Source organism: Pituophis catenifer, unplaced genomic scaffold (genome assembly GCF_029215685.1).
Source record: "Pituophis catenifer annectens isolate HBS135680 unplaced genomic scaffold, rPitCat1.0.hap2 SCAF_2, whole genome shotgun sequence".
In the NCBI taxonomy this organism is placed as follows: Eukaryota; Metazoa; Chordata; class Lepidosauria; order Squamata; family Colubridae; genus Pituophis; species Pituophis catenifer.
The window spans coordinates 79,808,342-79,831,336 of record NW_027256882.1 but is presented as its reverse complement, the minus strand read 5'-3'; the positions used below and the strand labels follow the sequence as shown (position 1 = coordinate 79,831,336).

The 22,995-nt window shown below is 35.8% G+C and overlaps 1 protein-coding gene across 11 annotated transcripts in view; it reads left to right on the top strand.

Moving 5' to 3' along the window:
- ATP2B2 (ATPase plasma membrane Ca2+ transporting 2) overlaps positions 1-22,995 on the top strand; it is a 143,509-nt gene that overhangs the window by 84,629 nt on the left and 35,885 nt on the right. For all 11 annotated transcript variants that reach the window (XM_070933673.1, XM_070933683.1, XM_070933682.1 and 8 more), the window contains 4 exons: positions 14,997-15,238; positions 15,774-16,008; positions 19,967-20,146; positions 21,295-21,382. In XM_070933673.1, the coding sequence (XP_070789774.1) occupies positions 14,997-15,238; positions 15,774-16,008; positions 19,967-20,146; positions 21,295-21,382 (745 nt within the window). The remainder of the gene's footprint in view (positions 1-14,996; positions 15,239-15,773; positions 16,009-19,966; positions 20,147-21,294; positions 21,383-22,995) is intronic.

Genomic DNA, 22,995 nt, shown 5'->3' with positions numbered 1-22,995 from the left:
TGTCATACAATAGCAGTCCTATGAGAAAGGCTGGGCTGAGGGAGATTAACCCAATGAATTTCCTATTAGTGTTTAAGTTGGATTTGAATCAGGGTGTACCAGAACCTAGGCCTATCCTTTAATCACCATACCATGCAGGTTTTCATTGTGAAAGAGGACTTGAATCAAATGTAAGATTACTGGTTAAGACTAGTGCAGAAGTAGATGAACTAGATGAGCTTCTCTCTGTGCTGGGGACAGGGTGTTCCAAACAGCATATCTCTACTTCTGCAGAGACTCTGGAAAATAATCTGCCACCCCAATTCTCTGTTACTACACTTTGAGATCTTCTTTTGGTGCCAGTCTGCCATTAAGTCTGGGGGCCAGATGGGAGGGGAGTATGCTTCAGTGAAATTAAAGTTCACCATTCCTTTCCAAGCACAGTCTCAAGGTCAACTGCTTGGGAACGGAGCACAACTGCATCCCTCAGGAGACTTTTTTAAAAATATTTCTTTTAAATTTGATTAGACACGAGGGGACCAGCTATGGGAGGCACCTTCAGGAGGGAAAAGTTACACTTGGGATTTTGGTACACAAATTTCAGCTCTGGCTTTGCACTACTGTATTTCACTTGGCTTCTAGTAGCTATACCTTTCTCAACCCAAGAAAAATTTTATACCAACACTGTTGTGTGTTGTTCTAGTTCTTTGTGTTGTACAATTGTTTTAATTTGCTTTGTCCAAATTTCAGGTATACTACAATAATTACAACTATACAAAGAGTAAAATAAATAATACTTATTGTTGAACACCAACAGCAAATCGGTGCTGTTAGTGAAAAATATTCCTTATCACTACTACTGTGACTCCAAAGAGCATAAAAGCCTCTATACAAAATGATAAATGGAGATTAAACATATTCCTACTTGGCAGCTCTAATCAAGTTCACCTTCATTATCCATCATAATAGATATCCATCATACTATTCATTCTCAATATAAGGATTGTTATGCTGAAAAGCAGAGAAATGAAATAAGAGAACTGAACAAAGGCATGAGTTAATAAAAAGAAACATAGCTAAATCTATTTTGCATCAATAGCAATCTCTAAAGTTCAGTGCCTTTTTATTGTTACAAGCATTTCTGGGCATAGAATTTGCTTCTTTCATTTTTATAGTTTGCTTGCAGTTATTTTCTTCCATTTATCACTCATAGTCCCTTTTCCTTTATCTTTCTACTAAACATAATTTTCATACTTAGCCACAAACATACTTTGCCAAAACAAAGAAATGTGATATAGTGAGATAAACTGTCTGTTCATGTTTACATCATGATATTGCATACAAGAGGCAGAATTTAGATTGTGATACAGATGCCATTTGCCTTGCCTGCCTGCTCTGTGAATGTACTTGACATGCATCTCACTTCCACCTTTCTGCATGTTGTTTAAAATGGTTTCTTCTGAGTGTATATTCAGGATTTTAATAGGTTAGTTGATTGGGCAGGTGGATGTATTATTCCTTCCTTTACTTGTAATAATCTTAATATTTAGTCTCTTTAAGTGTAATCATTCCTTCTAGATCCTTTTGATTCCCTCTAGCATCAAATCATCTAGGACGCATACTGTCATTTTTTAAAACACAATTTGAAATAAAAGGAATCTCCCATGGAAAGGATTTTTAAAATTAATTCCAAAATCTTATTTCAAATCCATCAGGACCCCTTAGTCTATTTGTAACTTTCCAAAATCTAAATTCCAAAAAAAAATCAAAATCAAAGTCCTAACCACCTTTTGCTGTTTATTTCAATAATTTTTAGTCTTTAAATGTGTATTTAAAACTTATTTTGCTAAGGATTGAAGAAAATTTACCCAATGCTATAAATCTTGTCAATCCAAAGGTTCCTAATAGCCAAAAAGCAGCTAACAAGGAATTGATTAGAAAGAAAAGATGCAAACCCAGTGTCATGTCCCAGAGATCTAAACCTGCTGGAGACCACTGTTCCTCTCGTGAGGAGCAACTGTCTGAAGCACTTGTGGTTGATCTCAAGAGCTCTCATTGTCTGGAGAGGAATTAGAAAGAGCCGATTTGCCACTTCTTCCTCTGAAGTCTTTTAGTTCACTATTTCTTCCCTGGAGTGACAAGGATTTGTTTATAGATAAGAGATGGGATATAGTGTAGGAAAATCATTCTTTATATTTTAAGAAAAAGTGACAAGTTACAAAACCTGTAAGTATTTGCTATGATGAAGGGGAAAGTCATCTCTCTTTCTCTCTGTCTCTGTCTCTATATATGTGTGTGTATGTTTATATGTATGTGTATATCTTTTTTAAAATTATATTCTTATTTTCCTTCTCTTTTTTTCACTTTCTATTTTTTCTTTTCTTTTTTCTAGCTTGCAATCATTTTTTATCTTTTTAAATTGTAATTTAAATTATACATAGAAATATAATTTATGTGTATGTGTGTATTAGTGTATATGTATTAAACCATGACAAGTTATGATTGAGTTGGGAAGTACAAACAAACTGAAAACAAATAAATGATTAACTTGAAGTGTGCAAATTTAGAGGTGTCATTAATCTACTGTTTTCTAATTAATTGCTTGTCCATGAATTGTATTGAGGAATGAAGACATGTTATAGAGTAATGATTATTTAATTGTTGTTACTTTTTTGAAAATATGACAAAAATGTATAATCAAATATTTGCCGGAAATCTACAGCTGACACAACTGCAAAAGGAAAGATTCAAGGAAGATAAGCAACTTGACAAGCTCCCTGGTATTTCTGTATTACTAATATATTATCTGCCTCTGAAATTATGTAGTAAGAGGAAGCTGCCAAGAAAACAAATAATAACAGTCACTGCTAATAAGAACTGAGAAGGAGATTTTATAGAATTCATTGCCAATTCTTGTTTTTAAAGTACCATTAGCATTAGGAACCACAACATAACTGACTAATCTTTCATGTATGTGTTTTGAAGTATAATCGTTAAATTGAAAAACTTTTTTATTTGGAACAATATTTTAAATCATTTGAGTGCATCCTCTAAAGGTATTGTTAGTTAATTCAGGTAATCAGTAAACTCAAGTGAATTACATAGTACTATGTATGTCTCTGGGGTAACCCTTTTAGTTGGACAAGTATGGCTTTCAGGGTTTCTCAGAAAAATCTGTTCTTGGATTTGAAAAATGAGAAATGCCTGTTGAGTTCTTTCAAGTGTTGATTTGCCACTTTGTGAAGCAAAATAGCTCATCCTGGATTAAAAAGATAAAACCAAAAGCAATGTTTAATAATACAAATAAACCAACCCAGTTTTAAAAATCAAAATGAGTACCAATTAAAAATAAGCTCAAAAGCCTTTTATCTGCATACAGGACACTGTGAATTGAAGATTGTTCCTTCATATCTGAGATAAAAATTGGAGATTTTTTCCTGTTATTGTTTTTTCCTGTTATTTAATCCAAATAATAAAAAGAGGCACAGTAAGTGCATGCATAGCACTTTCATGCCCAGCAATATAGCTTTTCTTTTTTTGTCCTTCTCTTTTCTGAGTTCATTATGACTCATTCCATCTGCCTTGATTCCTTCATTCCTTCCTTCCTTCCTTCCTTCCTTCCTTCCTTCCTTCCTTCCTTCCTTCCTTCCTTCCTTCCTTCCTTCCTTCCTCCCTCCCTCCCTCCCTCCCTCCCTCCCTCCTTCCTTCCTTCCTTCCTTCCTTCTCCCTCCCTCCCTCCCTCCCTCCCTCCCTCCTTTTTTAAATGTTTTATTAATGACCGAACCACTGGAAAAATCATTTTGTCCAATAGGCTTTAGGGATATGCATCATGTTATCTCATTCTGGAGACTTATCTGGTGAGTGGAAGTTCAAAGTGTGTCATGAAAGTGATAGACAGAATCTGATTTTGCAAAGTGGTGGCAGACGGATTCAGTCCTTCCTTAGAAATAGCCCTGTCTAAGGCAGGGTTGCACTGTGAAACTACCAAAGGAAGGGAGTAGTTCATCGTCATAGCTGAACTTTCATGAAAGCCTCAGCCCGGTTAAGGATTTTTTTACTCACTTCTTTCTTTAATTTCAAAGCACATTAAAATGCTTCATCACTTCAGCTCCTCTTTCCTATTTTTCCCAAGGGGCAGGTTCTTTGCCAGTTGGCATGTGGTTTTCTTAAGCCCAGGAGGCAGCTCAAAATAACAAGCTCTTTTTCCCTTCTCTGGTTTGGGCAGAAAAGGCACATCAGGAAGATAATTGTTTGTTCCCTTTCTATTCATTTCAGCAATCACATAATATGGTATTTTTACCTGCCTAACCTTTGATCTGTAACATAGTAGAAAAAGATCCCAGCTCTGACTCAGAAACAAATATGCAATAAAGGATTCATGGCCTGGGAATAGTACTTAATATATATTTGGGGTTATAATGAATGAAAGTACACACAAGTGAGCAGTATAAAGAAGATTACTGTAGTTTTAAGTTTCACTCAAAGAATCACAGTTTCATGTTTGTTAGTTTGTTCAGTTTTGACGTTGCCTGACTCCAGAGTGACTTTGCTGAGTTATAATTTTATAAAAGAAATGTGAAAGAAAGCAGCAATTATCATAGAAAGAAAATAGTTAACTGGAAGATAGGCCTAGGAAGCCCAAAGATGCTCAATCCCCATCCTGGCTTGGGAGAACAAGCAGATCCTAAGCAGTTTGCAGAAGTCATAAAGGATGGGAACAGTATGGATCTATGGGGGAATATCATTCCTCAGGACAAGAACCATCACCAAGAAGGTTCACTTCTTAGGATCCACAAAGTGACACCGCTTAACTGAAGGAACCTGGAACATGCCTACCCTAGTTAAAATCAGTGGGAACATATGGAACTAGGCAGTTCCTCAAGTTGCCAAGCTCTATTCCATTAAGCATTTTATATATGATAACCAGCATCTTGAATTTGACATAGAAGCCAGTGCTTGCAAAGGTACATGCAGGGTACATGCAGAGACTGCAACACGCCTCATCACATTCCACATTCTGGCTACATTCTGAACCAGCTTTAGCTTCTGAGTAATCTCCTGAGTGGTCTTCATTGACAGCCCTTACAGTAAAGTATCTCAAAGATCTCCTGGTTCAGAAACAGGCTCAATCTGTGCAATGGCATCTTGCCACCTGTTCTTTGAGCAGGAGCTATGAATTCATCCCCTGATTGTACACTAGTTTTGCATACAGAAATGCAATCCCATTAAACACTAAATATGCAATGTCCCTAGAATCAGGGGGAAATCAAACTAACAAAGCCACTTGGTCTTGTCAGAATTGAGCCTAACTCTGTTCCAGATATACACAGTATACAAGCACTGGGTCAAGACTTAAACAGCATCCCTTGAGTGCCAACAATATCCCAGTGCAAAAGTGTTTTTTGAAGGTTGCTCAGGAGATCAGTAACTTCTCTAGGAAACCATACAACTGATATGTAATACTAAGCCATTGCTTGAAGGTAATTTTTGCTGATGTGAGATATCACATGCAAAGCAGAGCTGGGATATTCTATATGCAGCCATTACCAATCACTAATTGCCTGCTTAGTTTTTTTAAAAACTTAATTCGTTTGACTTCTAAGAAGCATTATATTAAAATTGTGAGGTTATTATTTTAAATAAGACATCTTCCTATAAATTATTTATATTCATTTCAAAGAGTTCCTTGCAGGAGAATTGCATCGAAAATGAGTCTGTAATACATATGAGCATTCTTACTTGGCAAAATACTTATATCAGATTTTTTTTAACATGAACCTTTGAATAAGTGATACGTTTGACAACAAATGATGTCTAATTCAGAATGAATTTTTTTCAACTGTAACAACTTCATTGCATTCAAGAGCCATGGTGGCGCCGTGGTTAGAATGCAGTATTGTAGGTTACTTCTGCTGACTCACAGCTGCCAGCAGTTCAGCAGTTCAAGTCTCACCAGCTCAAGGTTGACTCAGACTTCCATCCTTCCGAGGGCGGTGAAAGGACAACCCAGATTGTTGGGGACAATATGCTGACACTATCAGGGACGTGGTGGCTCAGTGGCTAAGATGCTGAGCTTGTTGATCGAAAGGTTGGCATTTCAGCAGTTTGTATCCTTAGTGCCATGTAACGGGGTGAGCACCCATTACTTGTCCCAGCTTCTGTCAACCTAGCAGTTTGAAAGTACGTAAAAAATGCAAGTAGAAAAATAGGGACCACCTTTGGCGGGAAGGTAACCTTTGGCATTTAGTCATGCCGGCCACATAACCATGGAGACGTCTTCAGACAGCACTGGCTCTTCAGCTTTGAAACGGAGATGCCCACTGCCTCCTAAAGTCGGGAATGACTAGCACATATGTGCGAGGCGAACCTTTATCTTTATGCCAGGGGTGAAATCTAAAAATTTTCTCTACCAGTTCTATGGGGATGGCTTAATTGGTGGGTGTGGCTTGGTGGTCAGGTGATCTGGTGGGCGTGGCTTGGTGGTCAGGTGACCGGGTGGGCATGGCCAATAATAATAAATAATAAAAATAATAAACAAAGTACACAAAACAATAAGAGCTACCAAAAACCAACTTTCACATTTTATACACACACACACACACACAACACAACACAACACAACACAACACAACTGACTCACACCCAATGTAAAAGCAGCTGCACTTCACCCAAAATGGCCCCTGCAACAAGCAGGAACCTCATAGAGGCACAAAAAGCTCAAAAACCAACTTTCATACTTTACACACACACAACACAACACAACTGTAAAAGCAGCTGCACTTCACCCAAAATGGCCCCTGCAACAAGCAGAAACTTCACACAGCCACAAAAAGCTCAAAAACCAACTTTCACACTTTTTTCCACACAAAATGCCACATACAGCTTTGTGAGATTTTGTATGTTTGTGTAGTTAGAGTGAAACACTACAGAAACACCAAATCTCAAAAAGCTGCACAAAATTTTTATTTCATTTTATTTTATTTTATTTTATTTTATTTTATTTCATTTCATTTCATTTCATTTCATTTCATTTCATTTCATTTCATTTCATTTCATTATTTTATTTTATTTTATTTTATTTTATTTTATTTTATTTTATTTTATTTTATTTTATTTTATTATTTTATTTATATTTTTAGTTAAAAGCAGCTAAATTTAAAACTTCCTTAATTTTAAATTGCTATGTCTAAAAAAAATAAAACTCTTTAAAAAAACCCAATTAATTATTTTTTTAAAGCTCCCCCCCCCAAAAAAAAACCCCAGTTACTTACCAAATTGAAGGCACAAGGCAGGCAGATTGAGTTGCTAGCTGATGCAATTGATTGCAGTAGCCGAAGCAAAGCAGGGAAAGCGAGCGAGCCCAAAAGAAGCAGCAAGCTGCCAAGTGGACAAGTGGGGACCAGGCGATTGGGTGGGCATGGCGGGGGGGGGGGGACAGGGATTTTTGCTACCAGTTCTCTGAACTACCCACCGCCATTGCTACTGGATCGGCCAATCCAGGCGGAACCGGGAGCATTTCACCCCTGCTTTATGCTGACACTCTAAGATGCTTAGAGAAGTGTAAAGCACTGTGAAGCAGTATATAAGTCTAAGTGGTATTGCTATTAGTTCTTTAAGTCTTGCCTACCTTATAGTAAGGGCTTTTCATATTCTTTAATTAAAATAATTTTTAAAGCTTAAATAGTGAGTTGTTGCTAACTTTAAAAAAACAACCAATAGAACATTATTCTGATTTTAATGACCAGAAATTAGATGTCATAACAGTCATATTACATCATATGCTTAAATTCAGAAATCTCCTAATAAGAGAAAAAAAATCAGTTTCTTCCTTCAACCTATGGGAAATTAGATATAATTTTTGTTATGCAGTGTAAATTTATAAACCTTATTAAACATCAGGAGTTGAATGGCCTCCCCAATTGGAGTTTACTGTAGAAGATTGTGAATATTTATATTCTGACTATCTCAATATATTGCATATAGATGTAGTCCTTGACTTACAACAGTTCATTTACTGACCAAAGTTACAATGGCATTGAAAAAAGTGACTTATGACCAATTTTTACATTTTGCAGCATTCCCATGGTCATGTGATCAAAACTCAGATGCTTGGCAATTGATTCCTATTTATGATGGTTGCAATGTCCCGGGGTCATGTAATAGCCTTTTGCGACCTTTTGACAAACCAAGTCAATGGGGAAGCCAGATTCATTTAAAAATTGTGTTAAAGTACAGCAATTCACTTAACAACAGTGGCAAGAAAGGTCGTAAAATGGGGCAAACTCATTTAACAAATGTTTCACTTAGCAACAGAAATTTTGGGTTTGATTGTAGTCATACATCAAGGACTACCTGTACTAGCCCAAATGTTTTAAAACTGCTGAGACAATTTTGCATGTGATATGGGTACAGGTAAGACTAGTAATTTAGCCAACTCTTTTTTTCCCCTTACTAGGAAGTATTATAAAAATGCTTCAACTGACTAAAGCCATAACAGGCAGCATAGATTAGTTTCTATAGTTCCTCTCTAGTGATGATCACGACATATGGGAAGTTAGGACTTGGTAAATAGGAAAAATAACTGGTAAAGAGAATTAATTCTTGAATACAAGAAAACAATCTGCTCCTGAAAGTAAGAAAAAAGCAAGAGTGCTAGGCCTGAATAAAGAGGATTTATTTGTGCGGGTCAATTAATGAATGCATACAGGTAGGTGAAGTTCTAAGTATAATTGTGAAAGACAGGGCTAAATTTGTATAAGACACAATGAATAAGGGACATCTATATTGGTGTAAGGCATGTGAATCTAGGTGAATCTTAGGTGGTAATGGGAATTGATGTGATCCAGTGAATATTATTTTGAAAGATACAGAAAAGCTTTTGAAGAAAACAGTGTAGCATTCTGAATTATTGTTGCCTGCTTTGAGTATGTGACCCAAGTGTAAGAATTACCTTGACCCTTATCTTAAGTGTCGAACATTAGTTAACTTGAGCAATAAATCTTGGGTACTGCAACTTAACACATCGTCCCGATTCTTTGCACCTGACAGGAATTTGCAGATTAGCTTGCTACAATACAGTGGTGGGTTTCAAAATTTTTTACTACCGGTTCTGTGGTTGTGGCATGGCTTGGTGGGCGTGGCTTAGTGGGCATGGCAGGGGAAGGATGCTGTAAAATCTCCATTCCCTCCCCTCCAGGGGACGGTTACTGCAAAATCCCCATTTCCTCCTGATCAGCTGGGACTCAGGAGGCAGAGAATAGAGGGGGGCGGGGCCAGTCAGAATTTTTACTACCGGTTCTCCGAACTACTCAAAATTTCCACTATCGGTTCTCCAGAACTAGTCAGAACCAGTGATGGGATTCAAATAATTTAACAACCGGTTCTCTGCCCTAATGATTTCTTCCAACAACCAGTTCACCAAACTGCTCAGAAAGTTAACAACCGGTTCTCCCGAAGTGGTGCGAACTGGCTGAATCCCACTACTGGTCAGAACCTGCTGAAACCCACTTCTGCTACAATACTAAGCACTTGCTTCACTTGTCTTTGCCTGACTGCCATAAATGTACCCAGGTCTGAATATCAGGTGAACATATGGACTTGATTTTATATAAAAGAAAAGCAAATTAGAGATGCATTGGCAACATCCCACCCACTGTCATCTAAAATTAGAACAATGTCAGTACTGGGGTAATAGAAATTAGTGGTAAATGTGAAAAAAAAATGAGGATAAAAATACAATATGTAGAAAGAGAAAAAAACAGTTATAAAAATGTAGTCAAAAAGAGTTTAAGAAAAACTCACAAAATACAGCTTTGGGTGGAAATTAAAAATGTTGTATAAAAGGGATAAATGAGGAGCTTCCATCACATTGAATAGAATTAAAAATAAACATGATGAAATTGTGAAGTGAAGAAAAAGTTTGAAGAAGTATTTTAAAATACTTTGGGTGAAAATGTTACTGAAATGTCAAAAGGTGGAACTGAAATGAATTTTATAAACATTAGTGACCAAGAACAAAAGATGAAAAAATATCATAAGAGCTGGAGAATGTAAAAAAAATGAAAAGGCTGCAGTGTAGATGGCATAACTGCAGAGATGTCAACATTTGGGTGTGTTTTTCTCCTAAAGTTGCTATGCCACTTGTTTTTATCTGAGTGTGAAGACTATATTGCTGCTTGTTGATTTGTAAGAGGTTTGTTGTAGGGAAAATGTGTAATAATTGAATTTATAAGAATTAGTATGTTAAGCATGCCTCAAAAGTGTTTGGTAGAATTCTGAAAGTGAAAATAAACAGAAGTCCAAGCAGGGGATGAACAGAGTAGAGTTTTGCTCTTCAATAAATCATTGACTATTAGATTCTTTTGATACAGAGAAATCATATTATAAAATGAATAGACCTGAATTATCAAACATTTTGCAAAATAGTTTTCTGACATGAATAGAATACAGAATGGCAGACTGAGTCTTATAATAATGACATAAATCATTAAGCAAGTAAACTAGAAATTAGCCGCATTGTCTTGTAATGTCCAGAGACTGAGATAATGTCAAAAGAATAATTGTTTTCATTATCATTTAATTACTTTAATCCTTTGTTTTGAAAATTAAGAAAAGAGTCTAAGAGTCTCTTAAGAGTTATGAAGGCACTTGTCCTCCCATGACTTCTCTCTGGATTGTTATTGCATTTTCTTTACAGAGGACTTGCTGTGAAGAATATTTCTAAAGTACTATTACTGCAGGATACAAGGGGCTTTATGTGTGGTCAGGTACAATTCTAGATGATAGCAGTGAGCCCTAAATGCTGAAGACCACAATATAGATAGGCTATTGCCTTCTCCTGTATAACCCTGCTTGTATATTGAGAATATCTTTGAAGATGCTCTCATAAGTACCAAATCCAGGAAGAAGGCCTGTTCATGGCTGCATCTGATTCTGAACATTGCTGGTTCAGTAGCTTATTTTAACATTCCAAATATTTTTATAGGAGTTGGTGTATGTATTTAAGTGTGTTTTCCTGCTATCGTGTATTCATATTTTTGCATTTATATGACATTAAGGGTGAATGGCTTGTAACTTTAAAGAGGATAAAAGGAATGTAAAACTTTTAGTTTAGTTTAGTTTAGTTTAGTGTCATTGCACCTTGAACAATGAAATTAAATGCCATCTTCAGTGTACATTATAATAAAAAATAAAACACAAACAAACATCTTTCACATTCTATACAATTGAATTGAAAACCAATATTGCATTAATATTACATGTACAGCAGAATTCAATATAGTTACTGCCCTGGGATAGAAGCTGTTTTTCAGCCTATTTGTCTTTGTTTTTATTATCCTGTACCGTCTGCCAGATGGTAATAGTTCAAAAAAAGGGTGCCCAGGATGAGATGGATCTTTAAAAATGTTTTGAACTTTCTTAAGGCAGCGGGAGCTTAAATCTCTTCCAAAGAGGGGAGAGGACAAGCAATGATCCCCTGGGCAATGATGTTAACCCTCTGGAGCACTGTCCTATCTGCCACTGCACAATTGGCAAACCATACACACAGAGGTGTGTTTCAGCAGGTTCTGACCAGTTCTGCATAACTGGTAGCAGAAATTTTGAGTAGTTCAGAGAACTGGTAGTAAAAATTCTGACTGGCTCCGTCCCCATCTATTCTTTGCCTTCCAAGTCCCAGCTGATCGGGAGGAAATGGGGATTTTGCAGTAATTTCCCCTGAAGTGGGATGGGAATGGAGATTTTACAGTATCCATCCCCTGCCATGCCCACCAAGCCACGCCCACCAAGCCACACCCACAGAACCGGTAGTAAAAAAATTTGGCACCCACCACTGCATACACAAGAGCAGTAAGTTAAAATACTCTCTATGGTGCAGCAGTAGAAAGTCACCAGCAGTTTTTCATTCATGAAAACACCCAGAAAATTAAAACTGGCCACTTGCTCCATTCGGTCTCGGTTAAGGACCAAGTTATTATCTCCATACCATGAAAGCAACCAGTCCACCTCATCTCGATAGGCAGACTCATCCCTCCTGGAGATGAGTTCCACCACTGTTGTATCATCTACAAATTTGGTACTAGTATTACTAGCGTGAGTGGGAATGCAGTCATGCACAATATTACTTTAACTAATAATCTGCTCCAGATTGACAGCAGTAATTTCTACTGCATGGAAATTGGTTTGGCAGGTAGATACAGTAGGAAAAAATGTATACTACCCTGTTTTCCCCAAAATAAGACATCCCCTCTTAATAAGCCCAATTGGGCTTTTGAGCGCATGGCAATAAGGCCAAGTGCTTATTTCAGGGTTCAAAAAAATAAAAGACAGGATCTTATTTTCAGGGAAACACGGTATCATCTAAATGTATAATTAGTGTCATGTTTATCAATGTCATGTTTTTCTGTGAAACATATACATTGAGATTGCTCATCTGTGGGAGTGTCCTTCATTTAAACCACAAATCTCTTTCAAATGGATAAAAATTGGGGACCTCTTACTGAGATTAGTTTGGATTGGTGGGAGAGGATGAGAAGAAGTGTATGTACATAAGCTTCTCCTGGATATTGGAACCACCGATAGAGTTTATTTTATGCTTTCATTAGGAAAAGATATGTATATATATGATCAATTATGGATAAGACAATGTACATTTACAATATGTGTATAAGAAATAAAAATTAAAAACTTTAAAAAAAAGAATTCCCAGACATGAGGCAAAAGTGAAGTACTTCTTCAGAACTTTTACACATCCCTTATAGGATGACACTTTGATCATTAGTGGAAGCGAAACAGAAAGTTTGAACTGCCAGCATCTTGAGCTACATTTCTCAATATGACTTGTAATTCAGAGCATTGCGGAATCCTAAGTATGCTTACCTGGAAGTAAGCTCCTAAATCATGCATCTGATCAAATGTATCCAGCCTACCCAACCCTTTAACCCCCTCCCCAATTTTATATTGCAACCTTTATATTGCAATTTTTTAAGTACTTTCAGTTACTAGAAGCCTTTTAGTTTACCTTCGGCTGATAGAATTGACTATCAGTCCAGAAGACTAAACATTCTACAATAAATGTATTGATTACAAAAATTTCTCAAGTACTTCTTACATTCCTGAAAGCAGGAAAATCACACCATGACTTTAAATGGCAGTATTCTTCTTTCAAATGACTTCACTTCTACAATGCTTTCCTAAACTGAGAATTATTTATTTTTATTTTATTCATATGCTAGATTTATATTTGATTTTTTGCCTTCAGGAGTTCCAAGTAATAATATGCACAGTGCTCCCCTTTTCTGTTTCCTGGCAAGAGCCATTAGAACTGGGTCTCCCATCCAAACATTGGGTCCAAACATTATACTACATCAACTTTGGCAGTTGAAATCTGACAAATCTGGAGAGCTTAATTTGGATTAAGCTTGCTGTGATGGTCACAATGCTTCCATTTCATTATTACATCCACTTTCCAGATTGAAAATGGTGAATGACTGGCTAGTGAAATGAAATGAATGAAATGAATGAAAACTAGTGTTCAGATGAACTACAGAACCAATTGTTTTCTTTCTGTTTATAAATATTAATCATTGCTTTGCAGCAAAGCAAGTTTTAAACTCCTTTGCAGTTACATGTGTTTTCAAACTAGCTTTAAAGTACTATTTTGGAATCATTTTTTAAAAATTCTATTTTAATTTTATTTTTTTGTGTAGGAACAAAGGGTGGAATAGAAATACACTGCTTAAAAAAATAAAGGGAACACAAGCAGAAGACATCCAAGATCTGAATGAATGCAATAGCCTTATTAAATACTTTGTTACATACAGTAGTTTTGTATTCCCTTTAGTTGTTTGAGCAGTGTATAAACTACTGTATGTAAAGAACAAAGTATTTAATAAGGCTATTTCATTCATTCAGATCTCGAATGTCTTCTGCTTGTGTTCACTTTATTTTTTTGAGCAGTATATTTTAAATGAATAGTTTTGCTTTGTTTTTAAATGCGATGGACAGACCATTTACTCTAGTCTCCAAATTAAAAGTTACCTTAATTTTATGCAGTTTAAATCTGAACTTTTCATTGCTGTGATATGGAAAGCAACCAAACAAGCTGTATATTCTGCTTTGTTTCACTTTGAAAAAGAATCTGAGAGCAATGTGGAATAGAAACACTCTTAAAGCACCAGAATCTCTTTGTAATGCTCTAATATACTTTTCAGGCTTCTGCAACTGTTTTTCTTTCAAAAAATAGATCTTGATTTAGGACTATTTGTTTACCAACCATTGAAAGTTACGATGGCAATGAAAAAAGTGACTTTTTTTTAAAAAAAATGATTTATATGCCGCCCTTCTCCGGAGACTCAGGGCGGCTTACAATGCGTTAAGCAATAGCCTTTATACTTTTGTATATTTTATACAAAGTCAGCTTATTGCCCCCACAATCTGGGTCCTCATTTTACCTACCTTAGAAAGGATGGAAGGCTGAGTCAACCTTGAGCCTGGTGCGATTTGAACTTGCAGTAATTGCAGGCAGCTGGTGTTAATAACAGTGCTTTAGTCTGCTGCGCCACCAGGACTTACACCTGGTCCTTGCACTTGTGACTGTCTAAATATCCCCCTGGCCACATGGTCAAAATTTTGGTGCTTGGCAACTGGCAGGTATTTACCACAGCTGCAGCTTCCTGGAATCACATGCTTAGCATTTACAACCTGCCCTGGGGGATTTCCACAAGCAACGTCAATGGGGGAAACCACATGATTCGCTTAATGACAGAAGTTCTAGTCCCAATTCTGGTCATTTATTTATTTATTTATTTATTTTTTATTAAACTTGTATACCATCCTTCTCCTGCTGGACTCAGGGCAGTCCACAGCCAAAATAAAAAACATCCCAATACAAAAGATAAGCTGAGGGCTATCTAAAAACGATAATAATAGGGAAGAACTACATGTCATCACAGGTGAGATCAGGTGAGGATGCTAAATGACAAACCCTGAAGTCCATTTTTTTTTCTCTTTCTCCTTAGCCACCAGAAAAGGAAGGTGGTCTACCTCGTCAGGTTGGCAACAAGACAGAATGTGGATTGCTTGGATTTGTGGTGGATCTAAAGCAGGATTATCAACTTGTTCGGAATCAAATGCCTGAAGAGAAACTCTACAAAGTTTACACATTTAACTCTGTGAGAAAGTCAATGAGCACTGTCATTAAAATGCCAGATGACAGCTTCCGAATGTATAGCAAAGGGGCTTCTGAAATTGTCCTAAAGAAGTATGTGCACGGTATTTGTTTTGAACCCTTTTTCATTAATTCTATATGGAGGTGTTCCCAGTTGCTTTGTGAATATAAATATACTGCTGCCACAGACAGTCAATCAGATAGATGTATCCCTAAGGAAACTCCAAATCTCCATAAAAACAATGGGACATTCTTTTATGTAAAATTTGTAAGACATTTTTTCTTTTAGTGTATCATCATTTACTGGACAATTCTGAGTAAAATATGTATGAAGTGTCATCGATATGTTTTCTTTATTATAAGTACTTGCTTTGGGCAGAATTTGGACTAATACATAAAGGGAGACGGTAAAGAGATCTTTTGACATAGTCTCTTTGTTTGAAAAAACTTTATTTTGTTAATTGGAATTTCATCACTCATTATTTGAGGCAGGTATGATCCAAGTTGCCGCTACTATTTTTTTTTTAAAAAAATATTCTAAATGCCATAATCTCGTTCATCCATCTCAATTGTTGAATCTTACTTCTTTGCAGTTGTGATCCAGTCATTTGTTTTCCTTTCTTTCCAGATGTTCTAAGATTCTTAATGCTGCAGGAGAGATTCGCATTTTTAGACCTCGTGATAGAGATGAGATGGTTAAGAAAGTGATTGAGCCCATGGCCTGTGATGGATTGAGAACCATCTGTGTAGCTTTTCGAGACTTTCCAAGTGATCCTGAACCAGAATGGGACAATGAAAATGATATTTTAACTGATCTTACCTGCATTTGTGTGGTTGGCATAGAAGATCCTGTAAGACCAGAGGTAAAAATACTCCAAAACAAAACAAAAAGTCCAAGAAGCTCAGAGGGTTCACCCACCCACTCCCCTCTGTGGGTAGTAAAATAAAAAAATCAGGTCTTTTTAAAAATGCCAACTTTTCAATATTTCCAAACATAATGCAACATAAAAACAATATGAATATGTGAACTCCTTTAGAATTCTCATTTGACTATAAGAATTTGAACTATTTTGCTAATACTCACTTTATTTATTTAAAGTGTGTGCTGTTCCCCCCCCCTTCCATTTAAGAAGACAACTATTATGCTAACCTGCATGCTTAGTGAATTTGCGATTGATGAAAGGAAGACGGTAGAAACATTTGTTTACTTGGGCTCCAGAATAAAGATGGACAGGGTGCTGGAAATTCATTCTAGAGAGGAAAACAATAGCAGACCTAGACCAGATTGTGAAGTGGAAGGGCTTTTTGAAGAACAATAAAGGTCAGAATAGTTAAAGAAGTAGACTTCTGGTGGTCCCGGAAGTCTGTAAACGCTAAACACAGAGAAAGTGAACGAGAAATGTAGATGCTTCGGAACAGTGGCCATGAAAAGTGCCAAGGATTGCAAGAAGAACCAGTCCTTCCTTGACTACAGAAAGACTTGATTGCTCTCTTGAGGTGATGTGCAGCAAGCAGAATCTCGCATAATTTTGGTATGTGATGCAAGCAGGCAATGAACAAGAACAAAGTAGAACTAGAAAAAGAAAGGCAATGAATAGATGCAATCAAAGAAATGGAAAATCTTTACAGGTTGAAATGGCAAGCTTTCATTTATAGAATGCCCCAGAATCAGATGTGACTTTGTGACACTTAACTAGTTAACTAGCATTGATTTCAACCATTCTCATTCATTTTGATAGAAAAGTCCTTTCACCATTCGGTTTGAAAGATTTGGGGTGGGGTGGGGTGAAGCAGCTTATGCAATGGCTGGGGACGTGTGTGACAGTCTTGCAGGGGTGTTATGTCACGTCGGCATCATGTGATGTATCGGGACTATTTTCTCCTTCGCTAAACCGCGCGTGGGTGTGGCTAGCATGTGATACATCCAGCCCATGGGCCGGGAGTTTGACAGCCCTGTGTTATTCACTAATTTCTTCAGTAACATGCAAGTAAAGATAACTCTTCAGGTAGGAAACTAGCAGCAGCCCCCCCCTCTATTTCTAGACACAGTAAGACAAGTTTTAAAACACCAGAATAAATGGTATAGTGATTCTGACTGGGAACTATAACTTTTCTTTGCAAGGGATAGAAATTGTACAGAACTGGAATATTTTACTTACTCATGGAGGACCGCTTAAACTATTTATTTATTTTTGCTTTCACAATCATATTCTTTTGAAAAGAGTATTATAATCATAGTTTATTTCCTTTTTAAAAGAAAATCTGAGATGGCAATAATGACCTACTGATGTGGAGAGTTTTTAGCAGTTCACACATCTCTGATTTAGGTCCACATTTCTCAGCATTTTAAGTATGGGCCACAGTACAGTAGAACAAGTAGGTTAGAATAGCTCATATAATGGCTTTATTTTGACAAAAGTGATACCTCAACATTTATTTTACCGGGGTCCATCTTGTGTTAAAGATAATTTTAGTGCTTTTTTCATGTGCTACTGTGTTACAAATCCCAGATAAAATTTCCAAATATATATTGGGAAAAAAATGTATGAAATTTACCCTGAAGATTTCAACTTGAAGATACAAAGATTAAGCCTCCTGGGAAAGCCATCTTCACTCCTAAAATGTTAGATCCTGGACTAGCTATTTCCCCTATGGTTGGAATTTGCAAAATCGACAATCCTGTTTGCATTTGTGTTAGAAAGTTGTGATGCAGTTAGTATCAAATCAGTTCAAATGTATTGTTCTGCAAATTTGTTCAAAGATTCATTTATTTGTTTATTTTATATTTCACATTTTATTAATTTGTGGGTTTTCCATAGGTTGTAATGTCTATATTGCTCTCTTTCTTATGAACTAATCAGTAGTTATAACTGAATTAAGAGACATGCTTAGTTATTAGCACTTCTACCAACAGCTGGATGCCTGGAGGGAAAGGAAGGCAACCATGTAGTGAGAGAAAAAGCAATTACAGTCATTACATAGTAATAATGGGGAGTTCTGAATATGGATATAAAATACATGAAGATAAAACAGATTTTACTGATTGCCCCGTGGCTGATGGAGGAATTGCTCAATTCAATAGACAGTAGAAAAATTGAGATAATTGATTTACGAAGTAGAGGAACAGTTCTTAAATCATCCCTATAGTGGGTTACTTTCTAAACAAATCCTGGAGTTCAAGTCATATCCTAGTAGTAAGCACAGCATAGTGTAGTCTCATTTCTCTGTTGGACTCATTGAGATAAGGATCGGAAGTTGTTCCTGGGCCTCAGGTGCTCTCTGAGCTACTTTTTTGTGTGTGTGTAGCTCTTCTCACTACCTGGATAACCTTGCTCGATCACAGAAAGCTAAGAAGGCCTATTTAAGACTGGATGGAAAGCCACCAGATAATTCCAAACCCAAACAAGCAAAAAAAATAAAATAAAAAAATCCTAGAGGAAAACAATGAAAACCCATTCCATAGAGTTCTTAACAAATTGCCAGAAGATCTTTGTGACTTGAGGATACTTTATTTGTATGCACCATAGCATGACAATTATTTTTTAACCATTATAAAACAAGGAATATGCAAAAATGTGATGTGAACTTTACATGAGATTAACACTATAAAATAAAAATCCCACAACTCTAACTCTTCTCTCATTGCCATGCCCACTGCAACTCTTAATCTCTTAAAAATATGAAACATTTATTTTGCTGTGTGTTGTAGTGGTTCTTCAATGTTACATTCAACTTGGATGAGAAAGCTAAATAATTTGATGCCTGTTATAATGCTATGTTAAACTGTAATTAATATTTAAAGAACATTTTTTCCTTTCACTTTTCTTCTCTCAATATTCTAAGCTTTTCAACAATAGATTGTTAATAGTTTTTAAACATTTTATAGAAACATTAATATATGGAAACAACAGAATGAATTAATATTCATAACACATAATAAAAAGGGGGGTAAAGGCAAAAGAAACAAGAAAAGAAAAGAAATGTAGAACTTGGAGATCAAGAGCAGCCAACCCTGCTCTGTATAAACATGAACATCCTACTCATTGATTCAAACAAGCTTATCACCATGGCAGTGCACAGTTGTGGTGTATGAGAAATGTGATCCTTCAGTGGCAGTTGTTTTCCACTTCCACAAATGGTAGGTGCTTTTCACAGGTAAAACAATTGGAGCACATTGTTATTTTATGCCAAAGAAATAGCAGAAAGGATTTGTGCCATTTGTGTTGATATTTGCTTACTTAACCCATGTCTTCTTTCTAGTATTATGATTTTCCTCTGCTTCTAGTATTTCCCCTCCCCAAATTAAATTCTTTTAAAATTTTGTTTTGAACTATGAGCAGGATCTTAATATGATTTTCATCTTCTTTCAAAAGTAAAATATCCATTCCTCATTAGCAATCAGTTTGTTTCTAAGAACATAAAAAAATAAGCCTATAAACTAGTAATTTGAGTACATGGCATTCTGCAAACTCTTCAGAATGTCTCTTTGCCATATATGTTTTTCTTAGGGACTGTATAGTCTTACAACTCCAAAAGGCCCATGATGTCTCTCTTCTTTGCACCAAAGACAAATTCCTTTTGTGTGCAATCACACTTGGTCAATAAAGAATTCTATTCTATTCTATTCTATTCTATTCTATTCTATTCTATTCTATTCTATTCTATTCTATTCTATTCTATTCTATTCTATTCTATTCTATTCTATTCTATTTCAATATTTTAAAATACTTCATTCCAAAGTACGGTTCTGATGAGTTATTATTATGCTATATACTGCTTTTCTGTTCCATCTTCTTCCATTCCATGTCACTGTTTGATTAGGTCCCAGAAGCCATAAGAAAGTGCCAGCGAGCTGGAATTACAGTCCGCATGGTTACCGGAGATAACATCAATACAGCTCGTGCCATTGCCGTAAAATGTGGAATTATTCACCCTGGTGAAGATTTCCTCTGTATTGAAGGAAAGGATTTTAATCGAAGGATTCGAAATGAGAAGGGAGATGTAAGTCATGTGCAGAAGAACATATATTTTGTCCAATTGTTAAAGAACTGGAAAGAGAAAGCAGTTTTTGTATTTATTGTGTTGACTCCCATTTTTTTTTTAGTTTTCTGTGCAAGAGATATAATTACAAATGGCAATATTGTAATATTAAATGCTGACAGAAATTGTCAAGAGTAATTCAAACCCTTGCATACATTTCAGTTTTCATTACTGCTCATTTATGCATCAAAATGTGCTACTGTTTGAAAAAGCTCCATGCCCTGTTTTATCTATTCCTTTTAATAAGTGACTTGCATTTTCCTGGAAACAACTTCTGAATTGATAAATACTAGTTTTCACCATTTCTCAAAAGCAGGATTGAAGCAATCCTTTTTAAAGAGATTATGTAATGTGAAGTTGTTGTTGCTTTTTGAGCTTGTTTATTTGCTTGCAAATGTTTTCTTACAGAACTAGGTAACATTATTAGTGGAAACTCAGCTAGGTCCCTTATACTGATGATACTATCTAGCTGGGTAATGATATGTCTGTGAGCAAACAACCAAGTTCAGAGAACACCAATGATTCCACACTTCAACCCTGAGCTATTGTGTCCTATTGGAGTTTATTTAATCCACGGTTTACCAGCTGGAAGAGTGAAAAAGCAAAGAAAATTTGCAAAATCAAGTTATTCTTTTTGCATACATTCAAGCTGAAAGGCACCTTTATTAATATTTTTTATATATTATAACTAAAAAACACAGGTCAGCCTCCTTCTCCTTCTGTTCCTCCCTCCCTCCATAAAATTTTTGATTATTCATAATAGGACTGCTTCCACTATGATATGACAGAAATCTATTCTATATTTAATGACAAGTGTTTTTGTAAGTTTAGAAAATTCCTATTTCATTTATTTAAAAAAAAACTGATGCAGAAACTATGTAGAAAAAATAATCTGGTATTCATCAGAATATTTAGAACAAGATGTTAAAAGTAGCACAATATTAAAAAATAATCCAACAATATTATTCAGACAATAATCAATGGCATATTAATTTGAATGGAGAATGGATTTTTTTTCATCCTTAAAAGTGATATTTTTTAAAATGACACTGAAATGCATTGAAGTCTAACAAATGCATTCTTTTTGTTACCCTTTTTACTACTTTCAGATAGAACAGGAACGCATTGATAAGATATGGCCAAAACTTCGTGTCCTTGCTCGTTCATCACCCACAGATAAACATACCTTGGTAAAAGGTAAGAATGTGCTTTGGATGTATCTCTACATATTTGTTATTCTATGATGACTTTTGTAGAAACTTAAACAGTTTGCTTCCTTTACACAATTTCTTGAACATAGTCATAATCCACATAGCTCCAAGAAATTAGGTGTAACAACTTTTTGATGATAAAGAGTGTTTATTGTGGCACTTGCCTTTTAGAACGAAGTTTTAAAATCCATGTAACTCTCTTCCTGATGATATTATGGAAGGCCTGGCTATTCTCTTAGGTCCCTGGGTAGGTGGATGGAGCCCTTGTGAGATGTGTTTGCTGGACTGCCATCTTGGGAGGTTTTTTGTTCTTTTTTACTTCATTTTATTTATTTTGTTTCTGACTCATCATATTGATATTTTGATCCTTCTTTATATTGTTTCTGATTCATTATATTGCACATTATTGTTGTTACATTGTTAGCTTCCCAAAGCCTTTTAGATTTGGGCAGCCTCTACATTGAATAAATTAAATTAAATTACACTCATCCCAAACGTATACTTTGATTTTCACACATATTTCTTAATGCATGCTATATTTTTTCAACTACTCCAACCAAGAGCAATAATTGCCAGCAAAAGCTAGATGTGCAAAATCAGTCTATCCTTTGTGAAATGCCCATATTTTAAGGTAAAAGAGTTCAACAGGCTTTGCATTTGTATATCGTTTTGCATATTTCCCATGTCTGACCATGTCAGAGTCAAATACGTTTTGCTGTCTTTCACCGTAGTAGCTGGCCATTTTATTATTTATGCTAGTCTTTAAAACGTATACTGTTATTGCTCTCCAATTTAGTAATAATTATGCCTTTGGTCCTGATCATAAGAAGTAGAGCATGTGGCCTTCTCACTTCATTGTCCAACTCTAAAAAGGATCAAAATATCTTTTCTTTAAATAATGCATACAAAGCCACACATGTGTACATTCACAACAGTCAATTTAACATTTGATTTATTTGATGTCAGAAATCCTGCTAAAATGTTTATGCTGTTAGCATCTTGCAGAATTAAGCTCTCAAAATTCATTTCACCTCAGTCTGCATTAAAAGATGAAACCCCCCCTTTCCAGTTACTCATCCACTTAATATACAAAAGGACAAAAATGAACTCTTTTGTGGAGGAAATGCAGTTAGCAGGGTTGAGCGATGGTAAAAAAATGAATCTAAACGAGATGGGTTGCAGAGCATAAGATTACGGCATAAATAAAACAGACCTGAATGTCTTATATAACTTCAGTTTAAAACAGTGGTGAAAGCACTCAGCAAACAGCAGAGCGACAGGAAAAGAGAGGAATAATGCCTATAATGGAAGAAGAGTGCTTTTGGCTTGGGAACATCTTTCATTTTTTTTTAATGAATTTCATTTAAAGTTACACAGAATTAGTTGAGACATTTAGTTTTGACCATATGCATGTTCTTCTGCTTGAAGAATTAATCGGGATCCTACTTTTTTTTTCTTACTCAACTATCTGGTGTATATGCATATTTCACACCTATCTTATGCGTCTTGAAAATTATAATCTATCAACAACACTCTGTGGATGAAGAGCATAATTTATTGGCATTATTTTGGGGGTCTTCCTATCCATGGTTTTTTACT